At 37.1% G+C, this 16,580-nt stretch overlaps 1 protein-coding gene across 15 annotated transcripts in view; it reads right to left on the bottom strand.

Annotated features, from left to right (window-relative positions):
- The window catches only part of ARID4B (AT-rich interaction domain 4B), a 139,096-nt gene that overhangs the window by 79,246 nt on the left and 43,270 nt on the right, over window positions 1-16,580 (bottom strand). For all 15 annotated transcript variants that reach the window (XR_015157151.1, XR_015157150.1, XR_015157152.1 and 12 more), the window contains exons 3-4: window positions 4,231-4,341; window positions 1,649-1,714 (exon numbers count right to left, since the gene is read on the bottom strand). Coding sequence is in view for 12 of the 15 variants with exons in the window: in XM_086382860.1 (XP_086238986.1) it covers window positions 1,649-1,714; window positions 4,231-4,341 (177 nt within the window). In the remaining 3 variants the exon portion in view is untranslated. The remainder of the gene's footprint in view (window positions 1-1,648; window positions 1,715-4,230; window positions 4,342-16,580) is intronic.

Below are 16,580 nucleotides of genomic sequence, written 5' to 3'. Positions count from 1 at the left end.
ATATAGGTTTTATGGCACATTAATTCTATTTTTTCCTATTTAGAGAGAATTACACATTTAGAAAGCATCACTATGAACAAAGCTAGTGGAGGTGACGGAATTCCAGTTGAGCTATTTCAAATCCTAAAAGATGATGCTGTGAAAGTGCTGCACTCAATATGCCAGCAAATTTGGAAAACTCAGCAGTGGCCACAGGACTGGAAAAGGTCAGTTTTCATTCCAATCCCAAAGAAAGGCAATGCCAAAGAATGCTCAAACTACCACACAATTGCACTCATCTCACACGCTAGTAAAGTAATGCTCAAAATTCTCCAAGCCAGGCTTCAGCAGTACGTGAATCGTGAACTTCCAGATGTTCAAGCCGGTTTTAGAAAAGGCAGAGGAACCAGAGGTCAAATTGCCAACATTTGCTGGATCATGGAAAAAGCAAGAGAGTTCCAGAAAAATATCTATTTCTGCTTTACTGACTATGCCAAAGCCTTTGACTGTGTGGATCACAATAAACTGTGGACAATTCTGAAAGAGATGGGAATACCAGACCACCTGACCTGCCTCTTGAGAAATTTGTATGCAGGTCAGGAAGCAACAGTTAGAACTGGACATGGAACAGCAGACTGGTTCCAAATAGGAAAAGGAGTACGTCAAGGCTGTATATTGTCACCCTGCTTATTTAACTTATATGCAGAGTACATCATGAGAAACGCTGGGCTGGAAGAAGCACAAGCTGGAATCAAGATTGCCGGGAGAAATATCAATAATCTCAGATATGCAGATGACACCACCGTTATGGCAGAAAGTGAAGAGGAACTAAAAAGCCTCTTGATGAAAGTGAAAGAGAAGAGTGAAAAAGTTGGCTTAAAGCTCAACATTCAGAAAACGAAGATTATGGCATCTGGTCCCATCACTTCATGGGAAACAGATGGGGAAACAGTGTCAGACTTTATTTTTGGGGGCTCCAAAATTACTGCAGATGGTGATTGCAGCCATCAAATTAAAAGACGCTTACTCCTTGGAAGGAAAGTTAGGACCAATCTAGACAGCATATTGATAAGCAGAGATATTACTTTGCCAACAAAGGTCCATCTAGTCAAGGCTATGGTTTTTCCTGTGGTCATGTATGGATGTGAGAGTTGGATTGTGAAGAAAGCTGAGCGCTGAAGAATTGATGCTTTTGAACTGTGGTGTTGGAGAAGACTCTTGAGAGTTCTTGAACTGCAAGGAGATCCAACCAGTCCATCCTAAAGGAGATCAGACCTGGGTGTTCATTGGAAGGACTGATGCTGAAGCTGAAACTCCAATACTTTGGCCACCTCATGAGAAGAGTTGACTCATTGGAAAAGACTCTGATGCTGGGAGGGATTGGGGGCAGGAGGAGAAGGGGACGACAGAGGATGAGATGGCTGGATGGTATCACCAACTCGATGGACACGAGTCTGAGTGAATTCCGGGAGTTGGTGATAGACAGGGAGGCCTGGCGTGCTGCGATTCATGGGGTCACAAAAAGTCGGACACGACTGAGCAACTGAACTGAACTGAACATATTTATCAACTGAAATGCAAAGTAACCAATGAATTTTTTAAAAGATCAAGATCATTACTTCTAGTGCTTCAGTGGGAAACAGTTATTATGAATAAATAAATGAATTACCTTTAGTGGGCCCTTTATATGGTCATCTTGAACTTCCACTGTTGAAGAATCATGTCTAAATGTTACCTAGAGATTATAAATTTAATTAGCCACCAAAAAAGAAAAAAAAGCAGCATAAGCTCATTAATGCATGAATTCTTTTTTTTTAATAAGTAATCTAAACAAATGGCTGCCTAGTTTGTACAAAATCTCAATCCCTAAGCAGAAACTGAAAAACTTACTATTTAATAGACAACACCCAGACTAATTTACTTGATGATTCACTTATTATAGTTTATTCAGTACTATTAATTATGAGTTTAATCATATAATTTGTTTTCCTAAAAAATGAGGAAAAAGGAGGTGGTGATCTTAGTTTATTATGTATTCTACCATTTTGTGAAGCCTTCAGTTAATAATAAGCAGTAGCAACACACATTTGCTGAGTGTCCAGCATCAAGCTCAAGCATTGAACCTATCATCTTCACAAAAACTTTATTAGGTAGGGTGGTTATTCCCATTTTGTTGCTAAGAAAACAGAGGAACACAAAGTGTAAGCAACTGGTCCAAGATCACAGAACTAGTACATGGTAGAGCTGAGATTCAAACTCAGGCCATCCGGATCCAGAACTTTACTGTACTGTCAGTACAGACATCAGAGAATGGGACACTAGATGTTAAAATAAAAGGATCAAGTTTAAATATTTAATTAGTTGGTAAAAACAAAATAGCTTCCAATACTCAGTATAGAAAAGGTGGTTTCCCCTATATAAAACAAGAGCTTCCAAGGACTGAACCATTAACGTGGTCTTATCTGATGTGTGTGGTAATCAATTATGAAATAGGCTCACACACCAGCTACGAAAGGAGCTGTCCTGTACTCACAGCATCCCATACATCTCTCACACATGGCACTACTACACTTGATTTAAATTATGTGTTTACACATCTGTGTCATTCACTTAGACAGTAAACCACTTAAGAATTGAGGAAAGGTCTTTAGAATACTAGAGTTTCAATACCTGATACAATGCTTAGCATGTAATAAGTGCTCAATAAATAAAAACTGATGGGGAAGAAGTGTATCAACAAATTGTTGAAAATGTATTAACTCTGAATCATAAACAAACTGATACAGAAATATACTACCATATCTGTTGAGAAAATCATTAGCTTTGAATTATAAACGGATTTTTAGAGCAGTCTAAAGAACTAAGAACAAATTTTAGACAGCCACTACTTATGAGACACGAGGCACTGGCTGGCACTCTGTGCTACCAGCACAAGTCACACAGACTGCTTTCTCCCTTTCACTGGTAGCAAGCAATGGCACAGCTGCTGTGTGTCGTTTTGCAGGATCATGCATTACACAGAGACACCCAGGTGAGATTACAAATCACGGCTCAATTCCAGTGAAGCATGCTTCCTGGAGTAACACATGGCTCTTGCCCAAAGGAACACCTTTTCTAACCAGCACAGGTTAGAAGGTGCTTATCTGGAGGCCAAGTTCTGCTGAGGAGACGTCCCACCTCTCTCCAAAGGGAGAGATTTCTGTCTAATTCACACCATGTGCTCTCAGGAGCTCTGTCTGAAAGAGTGAAAAAACTGATAAAAAAAAAAACTTTCTCTTCATCTACAAGATAGTAATGGCAAAAATGAGTGCTCAGAGAACACCAGCGTGTGAAGTCAGAACAGGAAAAGGCACTACAGGAGCTTAGGTACACCAAGCATGTGAAACCTGAAGGCAGGGAGGGAGACCAGATCAGCATCCTACAGGTTTACAGTTAGTTTAAAGGCCCTGTCACAAAGGTTCTTAACCAGCAGTGTGAATTAGCATCGCCCCGAAGCTTTTTTCAACATATCCCTGCATAAGGAAAGAACCAAGGCATACCAGCATGGAAGAAGCTCTGATAGCTCAAGTACAACACCTCTATGGCTGTTTTACTGGTGATGTTCAAAACAGTATTTTATGGGGTATCTGCTAACCTAGATTATAAATCTCTTGAAAAGAGACAAGGTTATTCTCGTATCCCCATCCTCCTTCCCACCTGCACAGCTTGTACTCAATAAATAATTGGCAACATTTTTTCAAGAAAAGTAGAAGATAAGGAATCAACAACTAGATCCACCATCATCAGTTATAAACCACATCTCAATTTCATGGTTAAAATGGTGAAGGGTCTTAAAATTGATGTACTATTCTAATTCCCATCCTGTCACTAATTTTCCAGGATGGCCCTGGACCATCCTGGAAATAAAAGGCCCTGGCCCTTTTATTGAGCCTCATTTTCCTTAGGATAAAATTAAGAAATTAAACTACATGACTTCTAAGGTCCTTTCCAGTTCTAAAAGGCTAACAATACAAACAATACCATGTCTGTAGTGAAATGGCATTCAAAATACCAATTATGATCACCTAATTTCATTCCAATTAGAACACTTAAGAATCACAAATAATGCTTTGTTTTCAGTTATTTTTACAATCTTTACTCTTAGAAACTAAACTCAACTTGCAGAAGAAAAAATTCTTAATACATTCACCAAATAAAAGTTCAGATATCAAATACTAAATATATAATTTATAAAATCTACATATACTGTACCTTGACTTTGACAAGTCTTTTTGCTGTCTTGATCTTGGCTTCACAAAAGGCTCCTCTGTATTTAGCACTCACATCAGTGCCCACTGTCAAATAGGGAGGTTCATCAAGCGCCTAAAAATGCAAAAACTTATTATTAGATTTAAACTTTTGAGTTCTTTCCCCCAATCAGACTTCAGATTGGCAGATCTAATCCTGTTACAGCTATAAAAGTTATAATACATGAATGTATTGTTAACAAGAACAATCTATAAAATATTCTAACTTAAAAATAAGTAAAATACATAAGGTCTATTTACATGTACCAAAATGTACGTCAAAGAAGATACAAAGGCATCTTTTTTCCTCTACATAAAACACACATGGTCCATGATATGAATTAGCTCAATCACAAGTATGTATCATTCTATCCACTCTTTTATTCAAATTTTCTTTACTAAATAACCACTGAAAGAAAAGGAACATCCTTAAAGCTCAAAGAAAATTTCTTTTCATATTTAGGCTATTATCTTGGCAGCCACCCAAATTCAGAACAGCTCCCTATCAAGATGACTCTAAGGTAGAACAGTATCAAAGCGGGTAGGGAAAAACTACATAGATTCAAACTATTGTTAAAAACCGTACAAAGAAATCCAATTTGAAAAATCTCAAGTAAAAATCAGCCAAAATGTCTCAACTGCTTTGACACGAATTCACTGTTTACTTCCCGTCTACAATAAATATTCTAAGCTTTTTCACTGTGATTTAATTTTTAATAGTCCTAATCTAGCTGTTTTTTTATAATCAGGTTCTTTTTCTGTTCAGGAGCTATAGTTGTAAAGGGTTCTACTTACATTAATCAATTCCACAGACAAAGAAAGATTATACAAGTAACTTCTCCCAAAATGTTTTATAAGAAAAACTAATATACCAAGATGCACCACCAGAAAAAAAAAAAAAAAAGAGTTGGGAGTCTGGGAAAATCAGTTTATTGAATCAATTCCCATTCTGTCTCACCATTTTCCAGTCTATTTGTCCAAAGAATCCTTTTTTAAAATTAACATCTATTAACATCCTGCAGAAATTCCACAGAATACAAGGTGGAAAAATACTAATATATAGCAATAACTAATGAGAACATCAATTTCATTTGGATCTTAAAATAAATTTACCTCTAATAGTTCTGGCTAATACACATAGACGAGATCTATCTCTAAAAAAATATTCTAATGGTATAACAAAAATTATCATAAAGACAGCAAATAATTTTAATAACTTTTTGAAAGATGGGGAGGTATCAGAAACCAAAAAAAGGGGTTACAACTAAACATATCAGGTCACCCTCCTTAATGGCCATTTGCCTCACGTATTTTTTTAAAAAACACTTAAAACATATCAAGTATATGATTTCTTAAATCTACTTAAGAAAATGCTTATATTTCAATTTATGCTATAGCAGAAGTGTACTCTCATAGCAAGATAATCATTTCTGCATTGTTATTTTTAAAATATGCTGATACCATGAACTACAATTTGATAACTCTGTACTAGTCTTTGCACCTAAATTTAATAAATACATTTCTACCTTATGGCTGAGCCCTCTTAAAGTATCACTTTTCTTGGTCAAAATTTTGATTTAATTCCAGACAGGCTAATGGCTTTATTTTAGCAAGAATATGAACAGGAATTTGCAGCACTTCACTCAGAAATTGTCAAAAAGACATCAATTCAATTGATAAATTTTGTGTTATTGCTAAAGAAGCCCAGATAAAGGGGCTGCTTCATGCCCATAAGGCCCATTAACCTCCACAACTCACAACCTCTCCCATTAATACTTCCTATCTCATTAGCCAGCAAAATTTTATTTTCATAGATAAATAGTTTGGTTACATAAAAATTAATGAGGAACCAGAAATCGTGAAATAGAGAAAAGAATCAGAGGTGATCTAAAAGTACTTGTTCGTGCCCAATCAGGAACAAATAAATATTTAAGAAATGATACGCTTTTTAGATACTTTTATTATAGAGAATTCTAAACCAAAAAGGCAGGGGGGGTGGGAATAGAACAGTAATATTATATAGACTACTAGTATACATAAACTCATTTAAGTATTCTTTTCACTAATATTCATATCAAACACTGGTCACATTCCAACATTAGCAAACAATAACTATGCTTACTGAGCAGATTTATTCAACTTGAATTTGAGAAAGGTGATTTTTCCTCCAAATCAAAGCCCATCCCACATTGTAACCCATATGGAAATCCATGTAGATAGAAAAGAGTAATAATTAACTCAGATTTCATGAGGGCAAATTATTACTTTCAGGGAGTAATATTTTCCTTCTGTCACACTGCTGCTGCTGCTAAGTCACGTCAGTCGTGTTCAACTCTGCGACCCCATAGACGGCAGGCCACCAGGCTCCCTTGTCCCTGGGATTCTCTAGGCAAGAACACTGGAGTGGGTTGCCATTTCCTTCTCCAATGCAGGAAAGTGAAAAGGGAAAGTGAAGTCGCTCAGTCGTGTCTGACTCCTAGCGACCCCATGGACTGCAGCCTACCAGGCTCCTCCATCCATGGGACTTTCCAGGCAAGAGTACTGGAGTGGGGTGCCATTGCCTTCTCCACTAGAACACAAGAAAAGGAATTAGAAAAGTACATGAAGAAAATGTCTATTAGAAAAATACTTGCAAAGGAAAGTCGAAGTTTAAAAAAACTTGCTAGATACATTGTTAGAACAGTGTTATTTTCTCAAAAGAGCATAAGAAAAGCAAAGATCTATGCCCTGATTTTAATTTGTCTCTCTCTTTTTTTTTTTTGGTATCATTATAGGTAAGTTACTTTTTGTCTCTTAATTATTCAGATGACTAATCTGAATTCTGTATACATTTGTTTAACAAGCCTGCATTTTAACACAGGTTGGAGCTACACAGATAGAATGGGATACTGACACACATTAATTGTCTAGAAGTGAAACTATGCTAACCAGAACATGAATTTCTACAGAAAAACAAATAAAACTCACAACGTACATGGTCAGATTTGTGTATATAATTTTGTTGTTGTTTAGTCACTAAGTTGTGCCTCTTTGTGAACCCGCGGACTGTAGCCCACCAGGCTTTTCTCTCTCCATGGGATTTCCCAGGCAAGTATATGGAATGGGTTGCCATTTCCTTCTCCAGGGGATCTTTCCAACCCAAGAACTAAACTCGCAACTTCTCTGTTGGCAGGCAGGTTCTTTATCACTGAGCTACCAGGGAAGCCCGTATATAATTTTCAGTTCAGTTCAGTCACTCAGTCGTGTTCAACTTTTTGCGACCCCATGAATCACAGCACGCCAGGCCTCCCTATCCATCACCAGCTCCCGGAGTTCACTCAGACTCACGTCCATCCAGTCAGTGATGCCATCCAGCCATCTCATCCTCTGTCGTCCCCTTCTCCTCCTGCCCCCAATCCCTCCCAGCATCAGAATCTTTTCCAATGAGTCAACTCTTCGCATGAGGTGGCCAAAGTACTGGAGTTTCAGCTTTAGCATCATTCCTTCCAAAGAAATCCCAGGGCTGATCTCCTTCAGAATGGACTGGTTGGATCTCCTTGCAGTCCAAGGGACTCTCAAGAGTCTTCTCCAACACCACAGTTCAAAAGCATCAATTCTTCAGCGCTCAGCTTTCTTCACAGTCCAACTCTCACATCCATACATGACCACTGGAAAAACCATAGCCTTGACTAGACAGACCATTGTTGGCAAAGTAATGTCTCTGCTTTTGAATATGCTATCTAGGTTGGTCATAACTTTCCTTCCAAGGAGTAAGCGTCTTTTAATTTCATGGCTGCAGTCACCATCTGCAGTGATTTTGGAGCCCAGAAAAATAAAGTCTGACACTGTTTCCACTGTTTCCCCATCTACTTCCCATGAAGTGATGGGACCAGATGCCATGATCTGCATTTTCTGAATGTTGAGCTTTAAGCCAACCTTTTCACTCTCCTCTTTCAAGTTCATCAAGAGGCTCTTTCCCCCTCCTTGTTTTTCTTTTTAAAATGGGAGAGGCAAAACCTCATTTTACATGACTGCTCATCATAAATTAGGGCAAAGAGAAAGTTAAACCACTTTTCTCACTTTTTCAACCAGTGTCATTACTCCTCAGAATATAGTATTTCTTTAGCATTAAATCTAATGAGAACACAGTACAGAGTAACTGGTAATATGTACATATCTTTAAACTGTTATACTTTTTATGCTTCTAGAAATGCAGGAATAATCAAAGATATATTTGATACAGTATGCTGCTGCTAAGTCACTTCAGTCGTGTGTGACTCCGTGCAACCCCATAGACAGCAGCCCACCAGGCTCCTCTGTCTCTGGGATTCTCTAGGCAAGAATACTGGAGTGGGTTGCCATTGCCTTCTCTATGATACAGTATACACACAGAAAAACATACACATTAAAGGTAAAGACAACTACTAAAGAGGGATTAACCTATGAGCAAGGGACTGGAAAGGAGGGGTATGGAAATGAAAATACTTTATTCAAAGTATGTTTTCCTGTTTTGCTCTAAAAAAAAAGTTTCTTTTTTGTTTTTTACATTTGGCATGTAGTTCTTTACTTTTTAAAATATAAACTAAGGAACATTTCACACATATTAAAAAAAGAAGACATAACTGTGTGATAACTCTCCCTTATACTCATAATCTGGGTCCCACAATTATCAATTATAATACTCAATTTAATACTCAAAATATTATAATCTGTTAGTCACTGAGAAGAGGGGTTATTTTGAACATTCTTAGTAATACTTGTCTATATTCTCCAGTGTGTTTGGAGTGACTCTATTAATGAGAACCAGTATAATATAGTAATTAAGAGCACAGGCTTTTGAATTAGAGGCTTACATTCAAATCTACCACTGAGCAGCCAGATAACCTTGCCTCTAGACACAATAAATAGTGACTATCTCACAGGGATGAAGCTTGAAACGCTACATTTAAAGTGCTTATTAGAACAGGACCCAGCATACAATACCAAATAAAGGCTGTTATTACTCAATATTCTGGAGGTACAATTGTGAGTTTAAAAAAATATTTAAGTCCTATACAAAAGAGATCCCACATAAATAAAACAGATTCCACTATAATTGTGTATATGGAGAAGGAATCTTTAAAATAGTATCCCCCTGTTCAATTCAGAAATAAAGCAATCATGTTGAAATCTAGTAGCAGGAGAGGTTAAGTGTTTGTGGGGATGCTAGAAAAAGTCTATCAGAGTCCTTTAGTGTAGCAGGAAGATTACCAAGATTATACACCTCTCTTTTGAGGCTACTGCACTTTGATCCAAAGCAGAGCTATTCAAAGAAGCATGTCAGATTTACCAAGATACTTCTGACCAATACCAACCCTGTTAGGTGTACAATATATACCACCAGAGAAAAACCAAAAAACCTCTTACCTTCTTTTTTTGTTCTGTTGCTTTTGGTAAAAAATACAGACCATCTCAGAGGCTAAAATAAAATGTTTTTCTAAACTACCTCCATGCCAAAAAGGAAATTAAATGACTAAATTACCATCCCTTTGTTTAGCAAACAGAACAGTTTCCCAGTTGTCAAGGCAACAGCTACCTCACAGTTATCTCAGCACTGCTTAAACAATTATTTTTCTAGTCAATCTACCAAGTGTCCTAACTGGCACCTAAAAACCATTAAATTCCATGGAAACACTAAAAAGCATAAGCAAATTTTAAATTAGGTATTGGTGGATAATAATCCTTCAAGAAGCCAAAATGCCATGGAAATATATAAGTACTCAAATGAATCAACAGTAATCTCTTATGTGCCTTGAGCTACAGTACACGATATATGCAAGTTTCAGAGAGATAACAGTTTAATCAATGCTCCAAATGACTAACGTTGGCACTGCCTAAGAAATATTCAGTTACTCAAGATATATTTTTCAAAAAGGAAAACATGCTAGATAACGTTTTATTGAGGTAGACTTTTTAAAAACAGTAAGCATTCAAATTGATTACTAAGGCAGTGCCAGTATAGCAAAGAGAATCAAGATATTAAATTTGATACTAAAATTCTCAGTAAATAAATGTATTTAAACACACACTGTGATAATAAATCTATGAAAACCATCTTTTTATATGCAACAATCTCAAAGAGGCATTAAAACAGTAATGGAGATAATTCGAACAGATGAACCCATACTACATCAAAAGGTACCAAGGATCCTTGGAGAAACAGCTAATTTCAAAATTGGGCAGAGAAAGTACAAGAAGAATCTAAAACATCTTATGGCAGAAGGTAAAGAAATGCTCAGTGAATAATGGGGCCATTTCAAAGGGACATAGGAGCCACCTTGAAGGGGCTCCTACTGGCCAAATGAGGGAAATCTTCAGCATCAAAATAAGCATTGGCTGTCCCATAATCTTGTTAGGGATATATGTATGTCAAAAATGAATGACTTAAGATGTGTGTGTGTAAGTAAATTATATTCAGGTAAAAAATCAAAACTCACTCAGTGAAACTTGCATCTATGATTCCATATTGACAAGGAAATGAATGAATGATGAATAAATAAAAAAATGTAGAAAGAGGAAAGCGCCTCCTTACAGTAACATGTTAATAAATGTAGCAGGAATGATGGAAACAGAGAATTATCTTTTAGCAACCATCATGAAGGTGACTGATTTCATACAGTTGTCAATAGATCCTGAACTGATGAGTGAAGGTGTGATAAAGAACGGGATACTGACACATTCCTGGCATAGGTTTCAATTATCAGCAGTGGAATGATGCCATGCACTGAGAGCAAAAGCACATCCTTCTGTGATATACATGCCAAGAATGATTTTGACGATGAGAAAAATTAGATGCATAGAATGTAAGGTCTGTATTCCTTAACACGCTGAAGGACATGAAATATAGTGAAAACTCAGAAAGACTTTCAAATTGAAGCACTCTGAAGAGACGTGATAATCAAATGTAACGTGTATTCCTGCACCGAACATGGGCCAGAAAAGGAAAAAGATTTATGAGAAAAGTTGGTGAACTCTGAAACGGTCTCGAGACTAGGATAGTAGTATTATACCAATGCTGATTTTCTGATTTAGACAGTTGAATGCACGTTAAGGAGGAGTGTCCTTTTTGTTGGGGATTATGCTCTGCCGTATTTAGGGATGAAAGGACATCATGTCTGCAGCTTGCTCTCAAAGTCTGAAGACAGCAATAAGATGTTTTGGAAAAATCCAAAAGAACTTTTCTGCCAACCCAATATATGTATACATATATAGAGATTATATGAATTCTGCATACTATAAAGTTGAATACATGAAAAAAACTATTTTTAAACAGTATTTATTGAGTATTTGTGTATTTTTTCTATGAACTGCTCATATGTGTTCTTTTTTTTAGATTTTATTTTTTTGTTTTATTTTTCAGTTTTATTTATTTATTTTACTTTACAATATTGTATTGGTTTTGTCATACACTGACATGAATCTGCCAAGGGTGTACATGTGTTCCCCATCCTGAACCCCCCCTCCGCATCCCATCCCTCTGGATCATCCCAGTGCACCAGCCCCAGGCACCCTGTCTCATGCATCGAACCTGGACTGGTGATTCATTTCACATGTGATAATTTACATGTTTCAATGCCATTCTCCTATATCATCCCACTCTTGCCCTTTCCCACAGAGTCCAAAAGACTGTTCTATACATCTGTGTCTCTTTTGCTGTCTCGCATACATGGTTATCGTTACCATCTTTCTAAATTCCACATACATGCGTTAGTATACTGTATTGGTGTTTTTCTTCCTGGCTTATGTCACTCTGTATAATAGGCTGCACTTTGATCCACATTATGTGTTCTTTATCAGTTACTCATTTTTTTAAAAACTGAACTGTAAAAGTTCTTCCATATTAAAAAAAAAAAAAAATCAACCCTTTCCTCTAAGCACAAGAATCCTCTCTGGATGGTACGTATTTAATAATTTTCTTCCTAAAATTTAAGTTACGTTGTGAGATGGAACCATAAATTATTTATAAGTAAATTTTAGACCCACATCTATTAACCAGAGACCTACATATTCACAGAGGGGTGTCTGGATATTCCTGGAAACTTAAATAACTCAAAAAAGACATTCTAACTAGAATGCTCATCATCTGCAAAGAGGTAAGAGCGAAATATACTGGGAAGGACATTTATTAAGTGCCACCTGTATTTAAGACATTATTCTATGTGCCAAAAAGCAAAGGCACTTTCTCCGTGTAACACAAAGGTAGACAATTTATTTTGCCCTCAGAGAAGTTAAACTTATCTGTTACTTGCTGGTGAAATCAAAACCTTATTCAAATGAATCTACTTTAGCATAAAGTAGATCACTCAGAACATACCATGCTTATTTATAATGTTTAAACTTTAATAATCTCGAAGGTTCAGTTCAGTTCAGTTCAGTCACTCAGTCGTGTCTGACTCTTTGCAACCCCATCAACTGCAGCACGCCAGGCCTCCCTGTCCATCACCAACTCCCAGAGTTTACCTAAACCCATGTCCATTGAGTCGGTGATGTCATCCAACCATCTCACCCTCTGTCATCCCCTTCTCCTCCTGCCCTCAATCTTTCCCAACATCAGGGTCTTTTCAAATGAGTCAGCTCTTTGCATCAGGTGGCCAAAGTATTGGAGTTTCAACTTCAACATCAGTCCTTCCAATGAACACCCAGGACTGATCTCCTTTAGGATGGACTAGCTGGATCTCCTGGCTCTCCAAGGGACTCTCAAGAGTCTTCTCCAACACCACAGTTCAAAAGTGAAGGTTACAGCCAGTTCAAAACTCAGAAGCACAAAGAAAAACCATAACTGGCACTGTAATGATTTATGTCTGGCCATGTGGACTTGGGGTTTGGGTCTTGGTTCACTAGCTCTCTGGATACAAGCCATCACTTATTTGTTACCTGATTTCAGAAAGGCTGCTGTCTACTTGAACTGCTCAACGTACAGATTAAGACCCTGGCAAATTTGAACACACTCTGGTTTTGGAACAAGAGATTGCAATTCATTTACTGAATAACTTTGGGTATGTCTTTGGGTGTATGTCACCCCACCACTTTGATTTTTGGTTTCCTCTTTGTAGACTGATCGTGTAGGGTGTTTGAGAGTTTTAAATTAGGTAGCATGTTCAGAAACTTTTGGAGACTGACAGGTCCTGAGTAAAACACTTAGCAAATATTAGATGAAACCATATGAAACTGCAATTTTTCTTAAATCAAAAAAGGTCAAATATTGGCAATTTTATGTTAGGTTCAATCTCATACTGATTTTCTCCACTTCCTTTAAGCAGCTAGGAAACCACAGACCAACACCCAAGAAACAAAACAGTCCTGTTCCACAATCTGCTCAGACGCAGTTTCTGCTCTATTGCCCATGCGCAAGACAGAGCTTTGCAGGACGACTCACCCTGGAGCTTGCAGGACTCCACCTCTGTCAGAGCACGGGGCTTACACAGAGATCTGGGTCCTGGGCCAACCAACGATGGACTCATTACACCACTAATGAAACTACAGCTATTTTCCCACCTGATGGCTGTCTGGTTCACCAACCACGTTTCTGTCCGGTTTTATTTTCTCAAGAATACGACCTTGTAAATTCCCTGGAAGTCCAATGGTTAGGACTTAATGCTTTCACAAGCCACAGAGCATAGCCAAAATAGAATATACAGACGAGACAGATACACAGATAGATATGACCTTGAAAGAAGCCATCAAAAGCAAACCATAATCTCTGACTGCTTGAAAATCTATCCATTCTTTGTCTAGTGAGCAAAAGAAACTGAACCACGTAATACGTAATAAACAAATTCTAGGCCATAGAATGCACTCTAATTTCAGAGCCCAAGGTAACCCTTTTGGTAACAATGTGTGCTACAGTACTCACTGCCATACTACATACTAGCTTTCTTGGTCCAAATGGTACAAACGTTCTGTGAAGATGAACATTTCACATTGTATTTTAGTAATTTGTATCAGTCTTCTCTCCTAGATTGAGCAACTTAAAGCAGAAACAGCATCTTATTTATTTATCTTTAGATATCCCAGTCCTAGAACTGTACCTATATACAAGAGGAATTCAGGAATTATTTACTGAACCACAGAAGTAAGACATTAGTTAAGCCCTGCTAAATGGGATTTTCCTTAAGGTAAAAATTACTCGCATTTCAAAAACAAAGGTCACATAAATTGGGAGGAATCTTATATACTGAGAGGTCAAAAGCATGAGCTCTGGAATCAAGAGTACCTGGGTTCAAACTCCACATCTATGTGAGCTTTGTTGTTGCTGTTTAGCTGCTAAGTCACATCCAACTCTTTTGCAGCCCCATGGACAGTAGCCTGCCAGGCTCCTCTGTCTGTGGGATTTCCCAGGCAAGAATACTGGAGTGGGTTGCCATGTCCTTCTCCAAAGGATCTTTCTGGACCAGGGATCGAACCTGGGTCTCCTGCATTAGCAGGTGGATTCCTTACCACTGAGCCACCAGAGAAGCCCGCATGTGACTTTTGGGACATGTTATTTAACTTCTCTGAGCCTAATTTCACATTTGTAAAGTGGAATTGATAACAGTAATAAAGTAAACATATGATGTGTATTTATATATTTTATAAGTAAATTATATAATATAAAAAAAATAAAGTTACCTATTGCACATAAAATTGTCATATGCTGATAAATCTAAAATGCAGTTTATAACTTATGAGATGATCAAATTTTTACAGTTAAAAAGAGTCCATATAGTTTTATAAAGAATAAGCTGCTAATGCGACAAGCATCATCAGATTATTTCTCTTAACAAAGAGGTATGTTCTGGGAATACATTTTGCCGTCAAGAATTTGATTATACTGATTGTCAGCAATCTGATCCAAAGTGTGCCAAACAGGTTCTCCCTGTTAAGAATTCAAAACTGAAAGACTTGTCAATTTTCTGGTAGAGCAAGGCAATAAAAACCTGTGTTAGCCATTTTCTGGCATGTGTAGGGAGGAGAGAAAACCAGTCTGCAAAGAAAGAGAAACAGTAATAAAGAAAAAAGGACAGACATGTAGAGAAAAAAAGGGACACATATGAGCGTGTGTGTCCGTTAAGTGACTGAGAGAACCACGAGACAGTTTCTGCCAGCTTTCCAAAAGTTAAATCTCTCCTCAAACCTGACTGGGCTCTCTACTTGCAGGTACTCAGTAGCCATAAAATAAATTCACTTTTTGGCTTTCAATAATTGAGATGGTTTCTATTACTGTAACCAAAATAGTCTTAATCAAACACATCAGAAAGAAGACATAAAATGTTGTATCAAGTCTACATTTACTGAGCATCCATAACGTCCTGGGCTAATTAGGACTTAGATCCTATTCATACAAATAGGAAACCAATTCCAGTTTCAAGTTTTAAGTGAAATCATCACGATACATAAAATTTCAGAAGACCAATAAGGAATAATGAAATATGGACATACGAAGTAAAACACCAGATTTTTTTATGGTCATTTTAACTTTATTATTTAATGTGAAAGTATTTGTCATGAATGTTTAAGATGTGAAAGAAATATCGTAATAAAACATCTCTTGAGATTACCACCAACTGTAAAACTCCCAACACCACTGACCCTGCCTCCTCTACAAGGAAACCACTATGACGTGCATTTTGGTTATCTTTCCTATGGAAAAAACATTTTAAAAAGTTATTGAAAGTCATTAGTCATTATTACAGCAGGATTAGAAAACAACACTAAAATACAACCTCTGGTCTTCAATTTTAAAAAATCAACTTGCAGGCTTTTATAGGTCTGGCTCTACACTCTTTTATCAACTTATTAAAAATATATTTATACCAAAAAAACAATAGTTTCTATTGTCAACAGACTTCTCTACTTTTTTCAGTCATATTTTTCAAAACTTAGAATATCTTACCAAATCAGAAGAAAGAAACGGAGCGCTAGTCAAGAATAAGTAAGGGACAGAGAATCCCTGGAGGCCCCACAGTCAGGACTCGGCACTTTCACTGCTGGGGCCTAGGTTTGATACTTGGCTTGAGAACTAAGATCCCACAAGCCGTGCAAAAAAAATAAAGTAGGACTAATAACTACTCAATAAAACACTAGTTAAGTGAATGAATGAACCAAACCAGATCAAAACTGAACTAGCAGTAGGCAGTTCCTGGTGAGGCGCCTAGAATATACAAAAAACAAAATGTATTTTTCCTGTCTTCAAAAATTCATTATCCCATTGGACATAATGAGCAAAAGAACAAATCAATGTTTAAAGACAAAAGAATTTCCCTGCTACAAGTTCAAATTAATCTATATATTCACTTACTTTTTAAAAATATTCTAACC

This window comes from Bos grunniens, chromosome 28, assembly GCF_055505025.1.
Source record: "Bos grunniens cultivar Pamir isolate PY7600 chromosome 28, Bosgru_T2T1.0, whole genome shotgun sequence".
Classification (NCBI taxonomy): Eukaryota; Metazoa; Chordata; class Mammalia; order Artiodactyla; family Bovidae; genus Bos; species Bos grunniens.
This window is presented reverse-complemented; position numbering and strand designations above follow the sequence as displayed.